This window comes from Myxocyprinus asiaticus, chromosome 7 (assembly GCF_019703515.2).
Source record: "Myxocyprinus asiaticus isolate MX2 ecotype Aquarium Trade chromosome 7, UBuf_Myxa_2, whole genome shotgun sequence".
In the NCBI taxonomy this organism is placed as follows: Eukaryota; Metazoa; Chordata; class Actinopteri; order Cypriniformes; family Catostomidae; genus Myxocyprinus; species Myxocyprinus asiaticus.
This window is the reverse complement of record NC_059350.1, coordinates 14,883,791-14,905,251: the sequence shown is the minus strand read 5'-3', so window position 1 is coordinate 14,905,251 and position 21,461 is coordinate 14,883,791. Positions and strand designations below refer to the sequence as shown.

The following is a 21,461-nucleotide window of genomic DNA, read 5'->3' as shown; positions in this document are numbered from 1 at the left end:
TTTTAGATTGCAGAGGAGTGAACTGGCATAGTTAGTCAAACTCCGTCACCCAGGATCCAAAATGTGCATTCGCCAAGCACCAAATGTAACCAGTAACTTTACTGGGAATTGCAAATTAATACGTCTTGAATAATTTTGAAAGAACAATAGTCTGACTCTCGCTGATGTAAAAGACACACAAATAGTCTATTGAAGAAAACCTCTCTCATGCAAACTATTGTGAGGGAATGCAAAACTAATTATGAGGGAGCACTGAATTTCAGAAAATAAATTTCCTTTGTGTCCTCAAAGAGGCTCCATAACTATCAGAAGTTTATCTAGGACACCTAAAGTTTTTTTTCTCCAGAACACATGTATCCCATGTGACTCTTTGCATTAAGCTATCTAAATGAATAAATGAGAAACAAAATCACAATTTGACGTTTTTGTGAGAGGTGCAGTTTCAAATGAGTTATGGAGACTGGCTTATCTCATATGATATAGTGACACAATGACCAGTGTTTTTGTCACAAATACGCTAGGAAAAACAGCTAAACAATCCCATTTTCTTAGGGACAAAATATTTTTTATATAAAATTAAAGCTGAAGTATGTAATTTCTGCGACACTAACGCCATCGAACAGAATTGCAAAAATAAACGATGTTTTCAAAACAGCTTTCTGCAAACAAGTAGACATAGCTGCTGGCTGGAGATCTCCAAAAGGGGCGGAATCTCCAAAAGAGGGCAGGGTTACTCCAGAAGGGGGCAGGGTTAATCCAAAAGGGGGTTGTGCCAACTCTAAAAGGGGGCGTCACTTCCACACACGATTAAGCCTTGTTTATACCTTCGCCTGGCATCGCAGCGCGTCCTGCACGTGCTGCTTTTTCCATCCATACTTGACACGTGCCGCAGTTGCACTCTTCTCCAAATGACAGATGGCAGTGCAGAAGTGCTTTCCTGAACTTTACATTTACATAGCCAGGTATTATAATAAAAGTACATGTTCGCTGGTCTTTTTCAAGAGGTGAACTAAACAAAAACACTTATGAACCAATAGTAGACTTTACACTGTCTGTCTGTGGCTAAACGCAAGCACTTTTGTTAACAGTAAAGATACTAGTGTTTTATATTTAAGAGCAAAGGTTGTTACTTTTACATTTAAAATAATTGTATGAATTCCAGTTACATTTATACCCACGCTGATAAAGATGCTTGTCGAAAATGTTGTCCATTTAGCATTATTAACAGTAGTTTTATGCTGGCTCAAAAGTGCAGGAACATTTGTCCAATGATGAAGCAGTGCGCGCGCACCACGCGAAATGGAGCTTTGCAGGGGCCAGGCGAACGCCACGATGACGTCACTTTGTGCGCGTGAACCCTTGCGAACAATTGGCTGCGTCAAGTAGTTCGGGAAAGGTTTAGGTTAGGTGCTCCCTTTGCTGGCAGTTTGGAGCTCATGCCCCTTTCTGAAGCTCCGTCTGCATCTATATCCTTCTCTCAGGATACGTCCCTCATCTGTTGTTGTTAAAACCGTCAGATGCTTGAGTAACGTTGTTGGGGAGGGTCTAAGCAGGTCGCTCAAAACAAACTCAGGAATTTTATAGTGCCACAAAGACAGTGTTTACAGTTTTCGAGAAAATTAACCTATGCATGGCTTACTTAATAGGTGTTTCTGCATATTAAGCTGGGATAGAAGTATTTTAACACTGAAAAAGTAACTTCAGCTTTAATACAAAATACAGTTTTACGGCACGTAAGAAATATTTATGGTTGTAATTTCACTCATTCAGCCACTTTTGACAGGTGTTCGTTTTGACAAGTTCATTTTGGACCCTGCCTTCACTAACTAAAACAAGAAAAGTTGATAGTCAAAAACTCTGATTTACACGGATTGTGTCAAACACAGACAATTAAAGGTTTAAAAGTTCCATATTTTTTTTCCCCCTCTTTTTGGAAGTCAAGCTTCATTTCACATCAGAATCTAACCGATTGATTTCTTTACTCTGTACTGTACACTTTCTCACTCTCTCCTCTTTAAGTGCAATTGTGTCTTTGGGTTGAGATAATATCATGGATTACTGTGGTGAGCAGGGATGTACTGTGTGCTGCATGGAGCTCTAAGACTTATCAGGGAGGAGCCATGTTTGAGGAACTTTCTTTCCTGTTTACTTCATCCAAGAGGAGGGGATGACAAACCATACCAAGACATGTCACTAAAAAAACATCATCTATCCATTTATCTGTGTTGTATCCCCATCTTAGGCCCTCTTTCTGTCCATCTGAGTGCAAAACTCTGTCCCTCTCTATAAGACTGTAAATCCTTGAAGATGCCACATGCTTGAAGCAAAGCTGCTCAGTGACGTTTATAAGACAGCTTGCACAAATAATACACTGCAAAACTATATTTTGTAGTTTTAAATCAGTCTTTTTTTTTTTTTTTTTTTCAGTAAACATATCTAAACATTCTTAAAACAAGACACATTTACTTGAGAAGCAAAATTGCTTAAGATATTAAAACTAGTTTTCAGAGATTTTTATTTGTATTTTACTTACCCCGTTGGCAAACTTTTCTTCTTTCTTGTTTTAAGAAAGAATTCAAAATCGTATTTTGTTAGATTTATGTTTTAAACAAGAAACAAAAAGTATTTGCCAGTCAGGCAACGAAAAATAAACTTAATTCAACATATAGATTCTTTGAAAATTAGTTTATAACCTTCTGCAATTTTTTTTTTAAGTACATTTATCTTGTTTTAATGATGTTTAGATATTTTACACAAAAAAAAAAAAAAAAAGGCAAAAAGTTGGCTGATTAACAAAGAAAAAAAAAAAATCAGTGTGTTAGATGTCCAATATATGACACTGAGCTGCATTTTGCTTCAAGCGTGTGCTGTCTTTAAGGATTTACATTCCTAGAGAGAGGGAAGATAACAACCCAGTGAAAGTCTTTATTTACACTCAAAGCGTAAACATCTGAATACTTTATAATGAACACAACTCCAAATAAATGTTCAGTGCTACAGTCTAGGAACAGTCATGATTCAGATGAAAGTGTTCTTTGACATGTCAACTTTTCTCTACTGCGCTCCTCAAGTCTCGACATGACTTGAGTGGAATTCAACATACACAACACTAACAGTTGCTGTTCTGCACATGCTTTTCTTGTTCTGCAACAAGATTTTAAATTAAAACGTACAATAATAAATAAGGGAAAGTATATATTCCATTTTAGGTGCTGTAACTGGTCACCATTTATTACACAGCTTTTTGCAATTCATTTAATCAATAGTCCTTCAGTGTGACAAATAAAATGTTAAATTAAAGGGATATTTCACCTAAAAATGAAGTCTGGTCTTTGAGTCCATCTTTGGCCTCAACCAGTAGCTCTTGTGGTTGTGGAACCCCATTTCCTCGTCGCTTGAACATGAATCTAGTTGAAAGTTGTTTTGACTGCTTTCAGCATGTAGATCACCTGAACAGTGGCCAATCAGTTTGACAACATCCTCGTGAGAGGCTCTGGACACGTTGATGTCATTCACACTTCATTTACTCACCCTCATTCCAACTCAGATGTGTATGACTTTATTTCTTCTGCTTAACACAAATGAAGAATTTTGGAAGGATATTTCAGCTCTGTAGGTCCTCAGAATGCAAATGAATGGTAGCCAGAAATTTGAAGGTCCAAAAAGCATATAAAGACACCATAAAAGTAATCCATAAGACTCCAGTGGCTAAATCCATATCTTCAGCAACGATATGATAAGTGTGGGTGAGATAGATACATTAATAAGTTATTTTTTACTATAAATTCTCCTCTTTGCCCAGTAGGTGGCAATATGCACAAAGAAGAAGAATGTGGAAGTGAAAGTGAACATTTATAGTAAAAAAGGACATAAATATGTATCTGTTTCTCACCCACACCTATCATATCACTTCAAAAGACATGGATTTAACCACTGGAGTCATATGGATTATTTTTGTGCTGCCTTTATGTGCTTTTTGGACCTTCATAGTTCCGGCCACCATTCACTTGCATTGTATGGACCCACAGAGCTGAAATATTCTTCTAAAAATCTTCACTTGTGTTTAGCAGAAGAAAGAAAGTCATACACATCTGGGATGGCATGAGGGTGAGTAAATGATGAGATAATTTTCATTTTTGGGTGAACTATACCTTTAATAACTACAAATATTCCGCACTCTCAATTGATATGAGGTCATAAAACTGCATTTATAATTATACAATAATTAGAAAATGTTGTTTAAATTACTTTTAAATGAAGTATAACTTCTTGACATTTCATTTGAATAATAACTCTGGTATAAACAGACAAGTAAACTTAGCTTCTCTTGACCATTTTCTCCAAACCATACAACTAACTGAATAATCATTATAAAATTCAGAAATGTGCATCATGTTTCTAAGTCTTAATGACTAATGATAACCTTTATTGATATATAAATGAGTAGCATATTCAGAGTAGTGCCATATTTCATTTTTAATGGAAATAAAAACGAGGCTGTGAGGGATAGACTTAAAGTCTCTTTAATGGTTTGTACTGTTGTTTAAATTGGTTTTGATCGTTCAGCTTATGAAACAGTAAAAAAAAAAAAAAAAAAAAAGCAAACATTTTCAGCTGACAAAAAAAAACACAAGATAAAATTAGATGTGATCTAGGACCTTCCTAGAGCTTTACACAGTGCATGCCATTGAAGAAACTGTAAGTCTATCCCTCACAGCCTTGTTTTCATTCCCGTCAAAAATTAAATGTGGTACAATTCTGAATAAGGTCTACACTGCCTAAATTTCACATCTAGTCAATCTGTAAACTGATACTCATACTGTAGAACAGTGCCGCCTATTGGTGATTAAGAGAGTAAGTTTTATGTTTTGTCTATCCCTTTCATGACCTCACACAATAGAGAGAGTTTAGAGTAGAATAATGAAATGATCACTGGGAACAGATCTCTATTGTTTGAGATTATGTAACTAATTCAAATTACAGAAGATAGTTTTGACTTCAATAACACTTCCATCATTAATTAACATAATTTATTACCCTTATTAGGGTTGACTGTCCACTATAAACTCGTGCTGATGCTCCCATGATACCTCAACCCCTTCATCATTCATGGCTGCTACCACCTGTGTGAGTTTTCAATTTCAAGGAAAACTAAAAGCTTAAATCCAGATAAGCTAAGACAAACAAGCAAATGGAACAAGAAACAAGCACTCTATTAAAGCAATGACCAGAGACCCCTGTTGCCTGACATGCATTTACTTTGTTTAGTAGGACCTGGAGCTATTGTCATAGCACAGATGATGCAGATAACAACAATGCTATTCTGGGAAATCCAAACAATCATGTCTGTGTTGTTGATTTGGGCCTGTGGACATCATTGTTGTCTCCTTTCGAGGTATTTTAAGGCCCAAACATACTCTACGCAAGTACGTGAACGCAGATGCACCTTTATGCAAGCTCGATTTCACGTGTCGATGCGTTGTGAAATTTGTCAGCGGCAGGCGCAGACTGGCCATTGGGAGAACCTGGACTTTTCCCGGTGGGCCGGCCACGAAATGGGGCCGCATGGGCCACTGCGTTATGCAGAACGCGCCTCAAAACGGTGCCGCGATATGCGGCAGGGGCAACGATATGCAGAAAAGGACAGCCCCCCCCCAACTCAACAACTTTTGGGCCAGTTTCTATGTAAAATCCCAGGCCAAATTTTCTTCCCAGTCCGCCCCTGGTCAGCGGTCAATTCCCAACACAAGTACGCGCTGCATTCTCTGCATTGCTGCAGGGGGTGCTAGAGCGGATTTTCTTCTTTCAATCAACAACTGTCATTGCGGACTTGAGCAGCAATTTGAGTTGAATTTTTTCGAAAAATATATACACAACTTTTTGTCCCCAGTCCATTCAAATGAACTTGTTTTTTCTCCATGTCTCTCCCCACTCCTCAACTATTGACTCATCTACCACATCCGGTTTTGTGGTTACGCCTAAAAAATCTATTGCCCCCTTGTGGTCTGAGATTTGTAACCGCCAGAGCAACACAAGAGCGCATGTAATGTATGTAAATGGGACAACGCGTTGGCCATGCGCTGGCCAAGAGCTCGTGTCTGCATTTGCATACTTGCGTGAAGTATGTTTCGGCCTTTAGGCTTTACTAATTTTCTACCAATTTGATGGTGTTTTTAAAGAAGCGGACATGTACAAAAACTGTAGATGTAGTCTGGTTCATGTTTATACAATGGTAGCACTGTACAAAGGCATTATTTGTTAGACTTGATTTGGGATGTCTGTTGTAAAAGATGAGAATTTGTAGTAAGGGTATATGTTTTGGGGGCATGGTGTTGTAGTTCAGCCAATGATGGCAAGCTGCAGAGTAATGAAACTGTCAGCATGATCTCATAAAAATAAAGAAAAGATTGTTGGAAAATGAAACTACGTGGTTCATTACACATTTTGCAGCAGTTCCAAAGTGAAATCTCCATTGTGTGGCATTAAAAGCAAGTTGAATGTTCTCCCAAATAGATTAGGTTTTTAGAGTTAGTGCTGTCACGAGTTTTAAATGAACAAAATGTACCTCCTTATCGTTAACCTTAAACCTAACCAAAAGTGGCATAAAAGCATTTAAGGTGAATGTATCCTGATCAGATCTGTTTTAATGGTTTGACATCCACCACACTTAGGGGGAACTCTATAAATATGGCTGATCTGGGGTCAGCTGCTAAAGGGCAAAAGCAGCAGTCAGAGCAGAGCAGGGGCTCAAATCTATTTGAACTGAAAATTTTCCACTGTGAGGATGATACGAAGCCTGCTTTGTGTCTCAATCTTCTCATCTCAGGGTCAGTTTTAACATGTTCCCTCCAAGTGAGAAGCTGCCTCTAAAGCTGCAAACTAGAATGAGGGTATTTTGAGCCTGGCTACACATGTCACCTAATTGACAGAAATCTTCTTTTTGACAGTAATGTCTCTGGGTAATTTTACTAAATGAGAATGCAAAACTGCAGAACCAACAGAAGATTTTAAATATCTTCTAGATTTTAGATTGCAATATTGCAAATTAGATTTTCTTTTTCTTTTTTCTTTTTTTTGCAGAAACTCAGTGGTGGAAAGGATAAACTTCCTACCCCAATTAAAAACAACAAAGTCATGTTGTGTATGATAATAAGGACAAGGGAAAAAGTGATATCCATTCAAGGAACTTCAGTTGATGTCTACAAAGATTTTTGCCAGACAAATGGTTTGAACAATACAGTCTCTGGCTCATGAACCAATGCACTGCACCAGTATCAAATTTGAATAATTACTTACTAATTTACTCATAATCCCAAGGATCAGAAACAGTCATTCTGAATGCATTTCAGCTACTCTAGTGGTTCACAGTAGTAAAGAAAGAATGTGCATAAAGGGTTTCTGAAGCTGAAAAATCCCTGTACCTTTTTCTCGTCTTTAGTTCTTCTGCCATCGTTCTGTTGGTGTTGCTGGTGCTCTCGTGGGCTCTTCTCCCCAAACAGTTTCTTAGCCCACTCATCCTTCTGGGCATGGAGCCGTTGAGGCTGTGAGGTAATCTCACCTGCAGCACGGTACCGGTCAGCTGGAATCTTACTCATGGGTGGTGGCAAGGTGCTACAGTTAGCACTGGACCATCCGTCAGTAGACTCTGCATAAGACTCCTGATCACTGCTGTGTCCCTGACGCCAGTCTCTCAGGACATGAACAGGCAGCCAACGCTGGCCTGAAGCCCCTGTCACCTTCTTGCCATGGGCGGAGTAGTGAGAGCGAGAAGGCAGGCCTGACACATCCAGCCGTGAGGAGGAGTTTAGATGCCTGCCAGAAATTGGAGGTGGGTCTCCATGGGAATGCGGATGGGGTTGAGTGTGGTCTATGAACTGGTCAGGACGGTAGCCATTACGATGTGGAATGGGGGGTGGTGGTGGCAGACCTCCTAGTACACTTTGGTTACGAGGTCCTGGCAGGGTCTCCCATAAACCTGTGGGCACGTGGCGACCAGGGTTAGCACCGAGGTCAACCAAGAGGACTCTGTTACTCTTCTCCTCTGGCAAGAAGTTGCTAATACCACTGTCACTGTTGCTGCTTGTGCTGTTATTCTGCTGAGCATCCAGGTCGCCATCAAGGAAAGCACGAGCCCGCATGCCCTCAATAGATTCACCCATGTCACGGTACAGCACAGACACAAACTGAAGTAGTGGCTGGGAAGTTGGTGGGAACTCCAAGCAGCCACCAGTATCTGGGTCCGGAGTGCAGTCAAAGCCAAAACGTCGGGCCACACCTTGGTGGATGTTATGGTGACAAAGTTCTGGGTCTACAATGAAGACGTGACAAGATGTTCGCAAGCTTTGATCATCCTCGCCATGTCTTTTAATGCCATGGTCATTCTCGGCTTGCATGGTGACAAGACCAAAGAAGCGGCGGTCATCTGGACATACAGCACTGAATGCTAACTTCTCTGCAGGGTAGGTGGCTAGAACAGTGCCTCGGTCATTGCATAGCTGTACACAATCATGCATAACTTTCAGCAGAACCAACGAGTGCACTTTTTGCTCTGCACGAAGACGTCGCATACAGCCACGAATTGCCTGCAGGCTGTCACTTTCCAAACTGACACTTGCTGAGGCTAATTCGATAGATCCCAGATAACCCACAATCATACCAACATTTAGGATCCCTGCAGAATCAGCTGTTTGCAACAGGGCAAATTCATCTTGCTGTTCAAACATATCGACAAACACAGAGTCCTCATTGAGCATATTGGCCATCTCCTCTTCGGTAAGTAAGTTGGGGTCACTCTTGCAGGAGCCAGCATTTCCATATGGGAAGTCTGGCTCTGAAAGAGGCCTTGTTTTAGAGGCAGACGCACAAGCCACTGCCTCTGAGCTGCTGGATGAGTGGCTGGAATTTTCAAAGATCATGTTAAAGATTCCACCAGACTGCATTTCCGCTACAACGCGTTCTGCACGGTTTATCCCGAGAGTTTTTGAATCCATCTTTGGCCTCAACCAGTGGCTCTTGTGGTTGTGGAACCCCATTTCCTCATCGCTTGAACATGAATCTAGTTGTGAGTTGTTGTGATTGCTTTCTGCAATGTCCAAGTGTAGGACACCTGTGCAGCGGCCAATGAGTTTAACCACATCCTCATGAGATGCTTTGGACACATTGATGTCATTCACACTTAGGATCTGATCTCCAGAACGAAGGCCCACATAATCAGCAGGACTACCCTTCAGGATGCAGTTCAGCACACAGGGAGATTGACCAGAGAGAGTGAAGCCATAGCCTGTTCTCCCCCTAGCAACCTCCACCCCTCTTATGCGTGCAGACGGCTGGGCATTCCCACGCCTCCTGCCTGGCTCTGATTGTCTAAACATCTTTCCTCCTTTTTCTCCTGGTTTCACTCACTTCTGACAAGGGCTTCAATGCAGAGATGGAGGGCTAAATGTACCAGTAGAGTGATATCATCCTTTCTACTGTGTAGCTCCTGTGTGAGGTAGGAACCTGTTGCATGTTTGAATGTTCACAGAACATCTTCAACAAGGAGAGAAAGGAAGGTTCATTAATGCATTGACAGTTTAAACAATATAAGAGAAAATTATACATAAATATGGTGAATGGGTGATTTCAGGAGCTCAATGTGGAATGTGTATTTGAAGTCGAGTAAAACAAGGGACAGTTCACCAAAAAATTAAAATTCTGTCATCCTTTCCTCAGCCACATGTTATTCCAAACCCATGTTACTTTTTTCTTTTTTTCTAATGGAGATGTTAAGGCTGTTAAACAAAATCAAAGAACAAATGTGTGTGACATCATTTAGGACAAAATCTGTACAAAACGAAGGTGCTTTTTAGTTAGTTTCGGTGGTTCATAACAGCTCGCCAAGGCGAACTTTTAGGAAAACTTCTTACCACCTGCTGAACACCTTCTTACTGCCATTGGTCTACGTCATCGGAAGGTGTGACCTGGAGCTCCACCTACTTTGAGGTAACAACTAATTCCCATTCAGTTATTTAAGATCAGTCAACATGAATACAATGGCAAGTTATTAGCGAGCTGGTGCAAACTTACCCACATCTGCACGATTGTTCACGTAGGGACATTTTCCAAGAACATATCATGTGATTTATTTTTGTTTAATTAGTCTTTATATGTTGCTTCGCTCAAGTGCCTTCTGCAGCGAAAACCATTTACACATCTGCCCAAGGTGACGTATGCCTTTCTTCATTCTTTTGTCTATATTCTACCCATTAACACTCTTTTATATACCCAATTTTGCAGTAGTATCACTATCATCATAAATTACAATACAGAGAATCAGCCCACAGCTTATTCAAGGCCCCCTCAACAGCGCCCTGTGACTATGAGGGCCCGCAGCCCTCTTATAGGACCCTTTTGCCTTCCTGTTTCTAATTATATTTTTGAGCCACTCTTTAACCCTATAACGCCGCACTTATCATATTTGATACATGACATTCTAAAACCTCTACATTATCATCACAATGTGTATGAGATGTCTACTGTCTCCTGGTGAAAGTTTCCATGCTCTTCTGGAAGTAGAAGACTTTGTAATATAATTTCCAAAAACAGCTACCGTCATATTTTGATGCACTCATCTTTTTTTTTACGTGAAATCTTGGCAGATTTCTTGGCAACTTGGCAGAAGTAAAATTAACAGTAGCGTTTAAATTGTTACTGATATTTCAAAATTAGTATTTATTGAAATCAAGCAACATGTGGTTTGTGTGGGACAAAAGTACTGATTACAAATTTTGTCAAATAAACTATAATGCTGGTTTTATAAAACCTGGTCTGAAAGTCTAAAATAGTTTTAAAGTTAAATAATATACAGGTCTTACGGTAAGAAAGAAAGAAAAAAGAAAGAAAGAAAGAAAGAAAGAAAGGAGCAGATTAAAGGGCTTGTGTGTATGTTTTGACAGCTTAAGTTTGAAATCACAAACGTTCAAACTCGTAGCTCATTCAAACATTCTGTCAATGTAATGTAGTCTAGGGGATTTTGGCTTAAATTATGCCTTCACAGCACTTTTATGATGGGAGAATAATAATTGTAGCCAAGCTGTAGGGTCGTTCCAGGCAGAATTTCCAATAAAAATGACCAAATGACCACTATTTTTGAGCCCCACATCTTTCAGCCCATCGAAGCTCTCACAATGGAGAGTAAAGTCTTTTAAGTTAAAATATTTTATAATGTATAAAATATATAATATATATATATATATATATATATATATATATATATATATATATATATATATATGCCCCCTTAAACATTTCACACACATTTTGTTACATGCTTGTTTTTTTTTTTTTTGCTAAAAGAAAATTGGCCCCGGGGCCCTTGCTAGTCATAATCCGCCCCTGCCAATGACGTGGACCAATGGCATCAAGAAGGTGTTTAGCAGCCGGTTAGAAGTTCGCCCAGGCAAACTGTTACAAACTACCGAAACAAACACAAAAACACCTTCTTTTTGGCCAGATTTTGTTCTAAATTACGTCACACCCGTTCTTTTCTATTTCGTATGAAGTATGGCCTTAAGTGTGCTTGGGACTATAGACAGTAGACTGACTGTTTCAAGGCATGCACCAGGTTTGCAACCACATAAAGCTGAGTAAATGATGACAGAATTCTCATGTTTGAGTTAAGGATTCATTAAAACAATCAAGAAATGCAGTACCACATTTTTGCTACTATTTTGTCATGTTTTAGTTTCAGTGTTGAAGAACCTTGAGGAAGCCTTTTATGTAGGCCTAGCAGTGTACTCCTTACCTACCCACTCACACACCTGGCTACCACAGCACACATTCGAGCAGGTAGCTCACCTTGTTGCAGGTGAAAGGCAAGGCAGCCGTTGCTAGGCAACAGAAGTAGCGCAGATAGCATAAGGACGGAACGCGCTCTTGCGCTAGAAAAAAACGAGAGAAAAACAAAAAGAAGAAAAAAGCTAGATTCACACAGCACAACGAATATAACAAAACGGTGGTGTCTCGAGAAGCGTTTTTAAAAGTTGAAGTACTTGACACGGCGTCTAAAAAACGCGGCGCTTCAGCGCGAGACACTGGAAAAACTGCGTGACGCGTCCGTCCAACGCATGTTTACGTAAAAAGCGCAGACGGACGCAAAAACGGGTTCGGCGTTAACGGCCCCTAATTAATGCATGTCAGAAAAAGACGATACATAAGGCCTACTTTTTATAATTAATATGAGTGATGTCAAGCTTACGGAAGTCTAGAAAAAAGTTAAAAGGAAAACAATTTTTAAAGGATTATACATACAACAAAAAGGTTCATGAAATTAAAAAAAAAACACAAGTCCTTAAAGGACTGTCACGTTTTAAAAAGCCACAACGTGTTAGAAAAGTGCATTAAAGTTTGCTACTGTTCGACAACACTTATTTCCGTGCTGGCATTTCAAAACGGGTTGGAAGCCCAAAAAACTGGTAGGATACGTGACTTCACAAATGTAAAAGTGTTAGAGGTCGACAGTTGTTTTCCTTATTGAACGAAGGACCGTAAAGTTAAAGATGCGAAGTGAACTCATCCACTCTTGCTGAGCGGATTTGTCCCGCCCTCACTTCCCCATTGTTGGAATGCCCACGCGTCAACGTGTGTAACCATGACAATGGGATTGTCTCTAGATATTTCGTATCTCTCATTGGTTTTCACAACTGTCAATCATCTCCAGAACAACCCACGCCCAGTTTGTCTATAACTCGCCAACTGACCACAAAAAGTTATTCTACAGGTGCCCAAAACTACAACAGCCAAAAACGACAAAATGTAAAACCCCAGTATGTACATCCTAATACATATTAATTTTCCAATAAAGAATTTATTTTTTAGAGATCGAGAGTTCGGCATTGTTTTTCGCGAACAGCTGGCCAGTGAGTGGTAACATCTAACGGTATTGAATTATCGGCATCAACAGCCCGTTACTGACAAGACAGACAAACTATCATATATTCAGACGCAACACATTTAAAACAGCTAATAAGACCTCTGATAAATTCAAATATAGTTAAGTGACAGTATAATTTACCTAAAAAGTCTCAAAGGTTTTATTATCCGCAGAAGCATAAGAAATTCCCATGGCTACATTGCTAACCTACATTAGCCAGAACTTCCCAAAACTTTCCTGTGATGAAATAAAACAAGTTACCTAGCAGGGGTGTGCGGACAATATTTAGTTATATATTGTAATTACAGATTAAGTTATTTGATGTTCTTACTTGCAATGGATGTGTCCTCAGCTGATGCGAAGTTTAATGGCATGGTAACCTTAGTGCTGCAGAAGGAGTAAACAAAAGGAGAGGGCAGCTGGTGTGTGGACAGCAGCAGGAGGAGGAATCTATATTTTTTAAGGACACCATCGGTAAAGGGCTTTTCCTTAACCACATGATATTGAAAGTATATACTTCAATAACTTCTTCCAATTACAATAGAAATTAATAGGGACAATTTTTGGAGCGTTTCAAAGGCAGACATGTGAAACTTATAATTTCATGAAACACTTTTTTGAATTTACTCACCCTCATGCCATCCCTGATGTGTATGACTTTCTTCTGCTGAACACAAACGAAGATTTTTAGAAAAACATCTCAGCTCTGTTGGTCCATACAATGCAAGTGAATGTTGGCCAGAACTTTGAAGCTCCAAAAAGCACATAAAGGTGGCATAAAAGTATTCCACACGACTCCAGTGGTTTAATCCATGTCTTCAGAAGCTAGGTGTGATATGATAGGTGTGGGTGAGAAACAGATAAATATTTTAGTGCTTTTTTTTATTTTATATACTATAAATTCTCCTCCCTGCCCAGTAGGTGGCGATATGCACAAAGAGTGCAAATTGCCAAAAACAAAAGAATGTGAAAGTGAAAGTGGAAATTTATTGTAAAAAAAAAAGGACTTAAATATTGATCTGTTTCTCATCCACACCTATCATATCACTTCTGAATACATGGATTTAACCACTGGAGTAATATGCTGCCTTTATTTGCTTTTTGGACCTTCAACGATCTGGTCACAATTCACTTGCATTGTATGGACCTACAGAGCTGAAATATTCTTCTAAAAATCTTTGTTTCTTGCAGAAGAAAGAAAGTCATACACATCTGGCATAAGGGAGAGTAAATGATGAGAGAATTTTTATTTTTTGGGTGAACTATCCCTTTAACATTCATTTTGTTTACGTCTTGTGGCTATACTTTTGAAACAGTGAGTTTTTAACATTTATGGATTAGCCCCATTCACTTCCATTGTAAGTGCTTCATTGTAACCTTGATTTTTATAAGGACCAAGTCGAAATTGTTTTTTATGGTAATCAACATATATTTAGCTTAACTTGTATTGAACCCATCACTGATACATCCACACAGCTCAGTTCTTGGAATATCCCTTGGATCTGCCCTGATTGTAAACTAAGTTTCAGAGGATGAGCAAAATAAACTCATCTAAAATCTCAAGCAAACACAAAGCAAATAATAACAAAAAAAAAAAAGAAAAAAAAAAAGAAAAAAATACAATTAGACAAACTGAATATTTGTAATCTTTTATTTCTATATTATAGTCTTCTCATGATTTGACGTTAAAACAATCCATTAAAATAAATACATCAATTGTTTGTCTTCTTTTACTGTCCATAGCCTGCAGAAGTGAGCTGAATAAATAACGTAAAGGGAATAGGTTTCCATAAAAAAAAGGCTCCGGTGCTAGACCATCATGGCTTCCTATACTGTGATACTTTTGGGGCATGCTGCTCCTATCCGCTAATCTCCAATTAGGTTTCACCCATCTCAGATACAATAGGCTTATCTGATATCTGCTCTAAAGGATCACTACTTTTGTAAGGAGATAAAAATGGAGATAAACAGGGCCACGAACATTTCCTGAATTTGCCAAGTAGGTCTAGATGTGGGCCGGAGATCTCCAAATGGGGGAGGAATCTCCCAAAGAGGGCTATGTTCCTCTAAAAGGGGGCTTCACTTCCACTCAAGGTTAGGGGCTCCCTATATCTTTGCTGGCGGTTTGGAGCTCCCGCCCCTTTTTGGAGCTCTACCTGCAGCTACTGTATTTCCTTCTCGAATTTGCTGGGAATGAGCAATATAATGCAAAGCGAGTAGCTTAAAAAAAACATCTTCACTTGAGATGCATGAAACCAGTCAGAGTTATCCCCTCCCCTTCTTAGACACATAAACACTAAAAAGGATGGAAGGTATTTACTGTCAGATATGTCTGAAATGGTCAGTTTTAGGTGCACAAATTAAATGTTACAATTCTGTAGTATTTTCATGTTTGGTCCAACCACACCAGTGGTCTTTGTTAAAGGCATTCAAGTTATTCTAGCTGCATCTGACCTCAACACTACTGTCCTATTTGTCCACTGAGGCAGCCCAACAACCAAACAATCTTACTACGTAAATCCATCATTTTGAATGGCGTTATAATCTGTCAATATGTTACTTGCGAGAAATGTTGTAGGCATGGGGCAATATTGAAGCAAGGTGAACGTGCCAATACATTTCAGAGAAGAAAAGGTTTTTCACTGAGCAGTGAAAATATCAAGTGCTATGTACATATTCTGCTTTACTAAGACAAAGCAAACATCTTATCGCTTCAGAATGAACAAACATCTAATAGTCTGTATACTATCAAACGTGACCAGCTAATTGTGTGCACGGTAGCAACTAAAAAGCATGCTGTGAGTTGTCAATTTGCCAAATTTGTCAGTCATTGGTAGTTATAGTTAAACAGTGTCCATGTAGACTGTCATCCCACTAACAATCACAACAGTCATCCCATTTCATCTGTTACTGTGACATCACATAAATATTTAATATTGAAAACAGACTACAGCATGCTTCAAGTTAATATACAAAGATATCTTCAGCTTGTCAACTAAGGATTCTATTTACAGTGAAGGCTCCTATGCCACCCGAGACAACAATTAAATGATTGTTTATTTGTTTTTTTCTCTCCCCCAAGTCTCATAAAGGTGAAAAGAAAGGCTGGGTTACTGCGCACTTTTGTTTGCTAATGGCCTTTCACTTTATGCCATCTCATGTCCATTAACGGGTGTTGTCATGCACCACAGTTTATTAATTTCATCACAAATATCATTACTTTTACACAAATTGTACAGGATGTAAACACTTTAGAATAAAATGCATACTTCCAGTCATTAAACTAGACCAATAATCATATCTTACGTCCTGAGCTTAATAATCAAAGATAAATGTGTTGCAAGGTACATATCATGTCATGAAGATTTGAGCTGTCATGTTCGGAAGCAGAAACCGTGTAATCTAAAAACCTCTCCGCTAACTGCTATAGCTATTTCAAATAAAATAGCCATATTCCATATAAAACGGCTCACAACGGTTTTGTGTTTTAAAAAAAAAAAAAAAATGCATCAACTTAAAAAAAAAAAAAAAAAAACAAAAAAAAAAAAAAAATATATAAACAACTAAATTGTAAGAGGAATAATAAACTTTGTTTCAGATAATTTAGGTGTGAATGGTGGAGAACAGGGTAGAAACAGGTATTGTATAAAATAACTGGATGTACTGACTGTAGCCAGCTTGTATATCTGCATTTGTAGTAACCTGAAGTAGCTGAACGTGGGCAAATTCCATATGGTCTGTAAACACAAATGTGATCTTTGAGATGCTGAAGTGTTTTAATAACGGACGATTTGACTCTGTAGTTTTTGTATCAACATTCGCAACATGTTCTCCAGTCGGTTTGTTTATGAAACTCTATTTGAAAATTCTCTGTAGAAGAATATCAATGTTCTACTGATGATCTTTGCTTAGACTGTTTAGACTGCATGACAGGAAATCTTCAGTAACATTCGTAGATTCCAAATGAATTTATACAAACAGATTATGGAGAAAAAAGCCTGCCTTCATAAAAACTTTTCTTAGTGCCAAGAGGTTAAAGTCACATATTCTGGCTGTCTGGTGGTAGTAGACATACTTTTTTTTTTTTTAAATAAAGACTTTAGGTGTTTGGGTGCAATGTGATTTTTGTGGCCACATACTTCAGTGAAAGTGCTTTGGTCCCCACTGTCTCTAATAACTATGAACTATTTGGGGAAATGTCCTCTTGCATAACACAGATGGTATCATATTAACAGATTCAGCTCAATATATCCAATAATGTCTTCTGCTCTAGTATGGGCCACATTATGTTACCATTCATTGATGACTAATTGCAATGTAGATCCTAATGTAATGTGGTCTGTCACTAATCTTGTTATGGTCTGTTTTATAGTGATGTGTCTTGGTGAATGCTCTGCAAACAGCAGAGTAGTTGGTAATATGGGCTACCAGGAGAAGCCACCATCTCAAAGACAGACTGGAAGGCCCTGCGGTCTAACTCTTCATCGATTTGGTGTCGGTAGAAATCCATAGCAACCAGACAAAAGAGGCTTATGTCCACTGTGTCTGACTTCCCCATACGACTAATGACATGAGGCAGGCTATAGAGGAAGGGAGGAGTTAAGGAGAACAAGGAAGAAGAGGAAGAGGAAAAATGCACGAAACGAAGTATGCTATTAAAAGGAATCTTTTGGGTTCAATACAAGTTAAGCTCAATCGACAGCATTTGTGGCATAATGTTAATTACCACAATAAATAATGTTGTCTCAAAAATCAAGGTTACAGTCGGGCACTAACAATGGAAGTGAATGGGGCCAATTTTTGGAGGGTTTAAAAGGCAGAAATGTGAAGCGTATAATTTTATAAAAGCACTTACATTAATTCTTTTATTTAAACATGCATTATTTTAGATTTTTATGGTCGTTTTAGGGTTTAAGGCGTTACGTCGTCATGGCAACGAAGTTGTAAAATTGGATACAACTTTACACAGAAATGGTTAGTAAGCAATTGTATCACACTAAAATCATGTAAACATGCATATTGTTTACATCTTGTGTCTATACTTTTGAAATAGTGATTATTTTAATGTTCATGGATTGGCCTCATTCACTTCCATTGTAAGTGACTCGGTGTAACCCAGATCTTTGCCATTTTAAAGAAAAGGAGGGGCAAGTCGAAATACATTTTTGTGGAAATCAATATTATGACACAAATACTGTCGATCAAGCTTAACTTGTATTGAACCCGGAATATTCCTTTAAGATCACTGTATCAGTATTGTCAAAACAGAGCGTAACAGTCTGGTTCCGGAAGTAAAAATCCCATTAATTTATCCCATTGATGAATTGATTTTCAACGATAACTCACAAACCTTTAAAGACTGAACTACCGTGAGCTACGAGGTTGTTCATCGATGGTATATGCTTCCGTTGAAGCCATCCGTCTGCGCTATTTCAAATTCATTGTTTAAAAATTGTGTTTGATAGCAGAATTCAATGTAAACAACTATATTATCCATGGTACAGCAGAGAAAGATCTACCAATCTGAGAACCACGGCCAACAAAACCCACGAAACATGCCTCGGAGCGACTGCCCACTCCCATGACACACTGTGAATGACGTAATCGAGTCAGTGTCTCTACACACTTAAGCTACATATATATTTGTACATACAGAAATATTTTGCAATAAACTAAATTGTTTCTATACTTATAATCAACAACCTAAAATCAATAGTTTTATATATTCACATCGGTTTTTATTCAATGACATCATTAGTAATGCCTCATGGGATTGTAGTTTGTGCCCTCATGAAAGACGGTAAGTACACGGTCTTGAAACTTTGTCTTTATGTCTGATTTTCAAAGAATTTTTTGCCTCAAAACAAAGTTTGTGCTGTTGTGATTCACCTCGGAACTGGTTGGTTTAGTTCATGGCTTACAACTCTTTTATGAAGGGTTTTATAAAAAGTCTACGGAAGAAATGAATGGGCGAAAATACTTCCGGAACCCAGATGGCTGAAAAAGTGGGCGGGCACTGTTGCGCTCTATAAAGGTGTGAAATAATATCAATGGTTATCCATGATATTGATGGAAATAAGAGGGCACACATGTATGGGTATACAAAGGTGTTTAAGGATACAGGGCAGAGATCCACTGGCTGGTCGAGGCACTGACAAAGAAACAGGACAGGCTCCACATTGCCATGGCGACAGGTGTTCTCTGTGTGAAGTTCGAAAGAGAGAGTAGCACCCAATCACGGACCATGGAGGACTGGCCAGTCGTATGAAGTGTTTGAAATACCTGTAGCAAGAAATACACGCCCTTAAATTACATATCATCAGATTATACAATGACTCAAGACATATGAATAACTGAACTCTAATCAATATTTCATGTCCTTTTATTTATTTATTTGGCAAGTGGTCATGTAATAAGTGGATAATAAACAGTCAGGCGGCCATTTACGCAATATAAACAACAGCACCCTGACACAAAACGGAGATTGGATTCAGCCATTTCTGGTGACACTGCTGTCTGTTTCTTCTCACATTACTTCAACTCAAATCATTATTTTATGTCCATTTAAAGCTGCACTAAGTAACTTTGTGCTTTCTAGTGACATCTGTGTTGAAATTTAAAATGGCAAGCAATTTGCGGAAGAATGCATTACTTCCATCGTGTTTTGACACTACTGCTCGGGCGGATGAATCTCATGATTTGAGGTTACCTGGACATCGCCTGTGTGTGATCATGACTGACAGTGTCATAACGTGCTATTTTCATGTTGATATTATGTAATACGATTAAACATTTCAAAATGAAATATTACTTGCTTTGATGAAGATAAACAACATTCTTATTTACATATTTTGAATGAATGAATTGTACACTTTTCTGACACTACACTCAAAGCACTTTTACATAGAGAACAGGGGACTCTCCTGAATCACAACCAGTTACAAGTATATTTTAATATGATTATTCAAGTGTTTTATCGAATATTAGTGTTTGTATTGTATTATACTTATCAATTTAAGAGGTGAAACTCATGTACTGTTGATTCGAGTTCAACGTAAGACTTCATTATTTTTTACATTATTAATCTCATCAATGAAATCACTGACGAAAATAAAAAAAAACCTTTCGTCGGGGCCTGGGTAGCTCAGCGAGTATTGACGCTGACTACCACCCCTAGAGTCGCGAGTTCGAATCCAGGGCATGCTGAGTGACTCCAGCCAGGTCTCCTAAGCAACCAAATTGTCCCGGTTGCTAGGGAGGGTAGAGTCACATGGGGTAACCTCCTCGTGGTCGCTATAATGTGTGGTACTCGATCTCGGTGGGGCGCGTGGGGAGTTGAGCGTGGATGCTGCGGAGAATAGCATGGGCCTCCACACATGCTAAGTCTCCGCGGTAACGCGCTCAACAAGCCACGTGATAAGATGCGCGGATTGACGGTCTCAGACACGGAAGCAACTGAGATTCGTCCTCCGCCACCCGGATTGAGGCGAATCACTACGCCACCACGAGGACTTAGAGTGCATTGGGAATTCCAAACTGGGGAGAAAAGGTAAAAAAAAAAAAAAAAACACTTCAATCAATGATAACGAGACGAAAAAAGCGCATATGACGATAATTACATTATTTTATGAAAGCATACTGTTGACTACTGTATTCTACTGTAAGATACTAACAGTGCAAGATATAAACAAAAGACGAAACATCTTGATAATCTATAAAAAGAAGATATTAGATATGGCCGCACTTCAGTAACTGGCAGCTACGAAATAGGACATCAGAAGACTACAGTTATTTCCCTTTAAAGCCATGTGTCACCAGAGTCATGAACAGTTTAAACTCTTGATTTAGCACAGCTGTTGACTGACAGATAAGGAGTGCCGTTTCGCTGCATCCCGGACAGTGTTTACAGCGTTTCAAACGCAATTTTGACTACCTCCGTATGCGTTTTTTGTGAGTCGATCACAAAAGGTTTTGCACCCCATTTACACCTGTATATAGTACTGATCACTTGTCATCGGATCATCCGAATCACATCCTAATAGCAGCTGTAAACAGGGTCTAAATGACTGCTGCCTACATTAGCGAATGCTACAAAACGATTTCTGGCAGAAGTTTATCCCACATCCGATTCCCCAATAAGACCCCCAGGAATAAGATGGATAAATGATTATTTCAGGAGCTCAAGTTTTTCACAACAAGGACAGTAGGCCTATGTACATGAATACTGTATATTTGATACATGTTTACATTAGAAAATATATATAATTTTTTTTTTCTAAATATTTGATAAATGTTTGGTCTGTTACAGTTTGACACTTTTTATCCATTTTGCATGTCAAGTAAAATATATTACTTTCGTTGACTAAAACGTTATATCATTTATCAGAAAAATTAATGAATATGACATGACGAAATATTGACTATTTTTAAAGGACATTCGTCAAAAAGACTAAAACTGACTAAAATGAAAAAATGAACATGGCAGTTGATAAAGCAAGTGAAACCGTAGGCCTAATGACACTGTAAACTAAAAACATAAAACAAGCAATGA

At 38.7% G+C, this 21,461-nt stretch overlaps 2 protein-coding genes across 6 annotated transcripts in view; both read right to left on the bottom strand.

Moving 5' to 3' along the window:
* LOC127443876 (regulator of G-protein signaling 12-like) overlaps nt 1-13,335 on the bottom strand; it is a 59,215-nt gene extending 45,880 nt beyond the window's left edge. For 2 of the 3 annotated variants that reach the window (XM_051702878.1, XM_051702880.1), the window contains exons 1-2: nt 13,242-13,335; nt 7,422-9,528 (exon numbers count right to left, since the gene is read on the bottom strand). In XM_051702878.1, the coding sequence (XP_051558838.1) occupies nt 7,422-9,371 (1,950 nt within the window). In that variant the 5' untranslated portion in view covers nt 9,372-9,528; nt 13,242-13,335. Of the gene's footprint in view, nt 1-7,421; nt 9,529-11,835; nt 11,919-13,241 lie in introns of all 3 variants that reach the window. The other variant, XM_051702879.1, reaches the window with a different exon arrangement.
* A 1,219-nt stretch (nt 13,336-14,554) lies between these two features.
* The window catches only part of LOC127443871 (huntingtin-like), a 78,842-nt gene continuing 71,935 nt past the window's right edge, over nt 14,555-21,461 (bottom strand). For all 3 annotated transcript variants that reach the window (XM_051702865.1, XM_051702866.1, XM_051702868.1), the window contains 2 exons: nt 19,032-19,192; nt 14,555-17,490 (listed from right to left, as the gene is read on the bottom strand). In XM_051702865.1, coding sequence (XP_051558825.1) covers nt 17,277-17,490; nt 19,032-19,192 — 375 coding nt within the window. In that variant the 3' untranslated portion in view covers nt 14,555-17,276. The remainder of the gene's footprint in view (nt 17,491-19,031; nt 19,193-21,461) is intronic.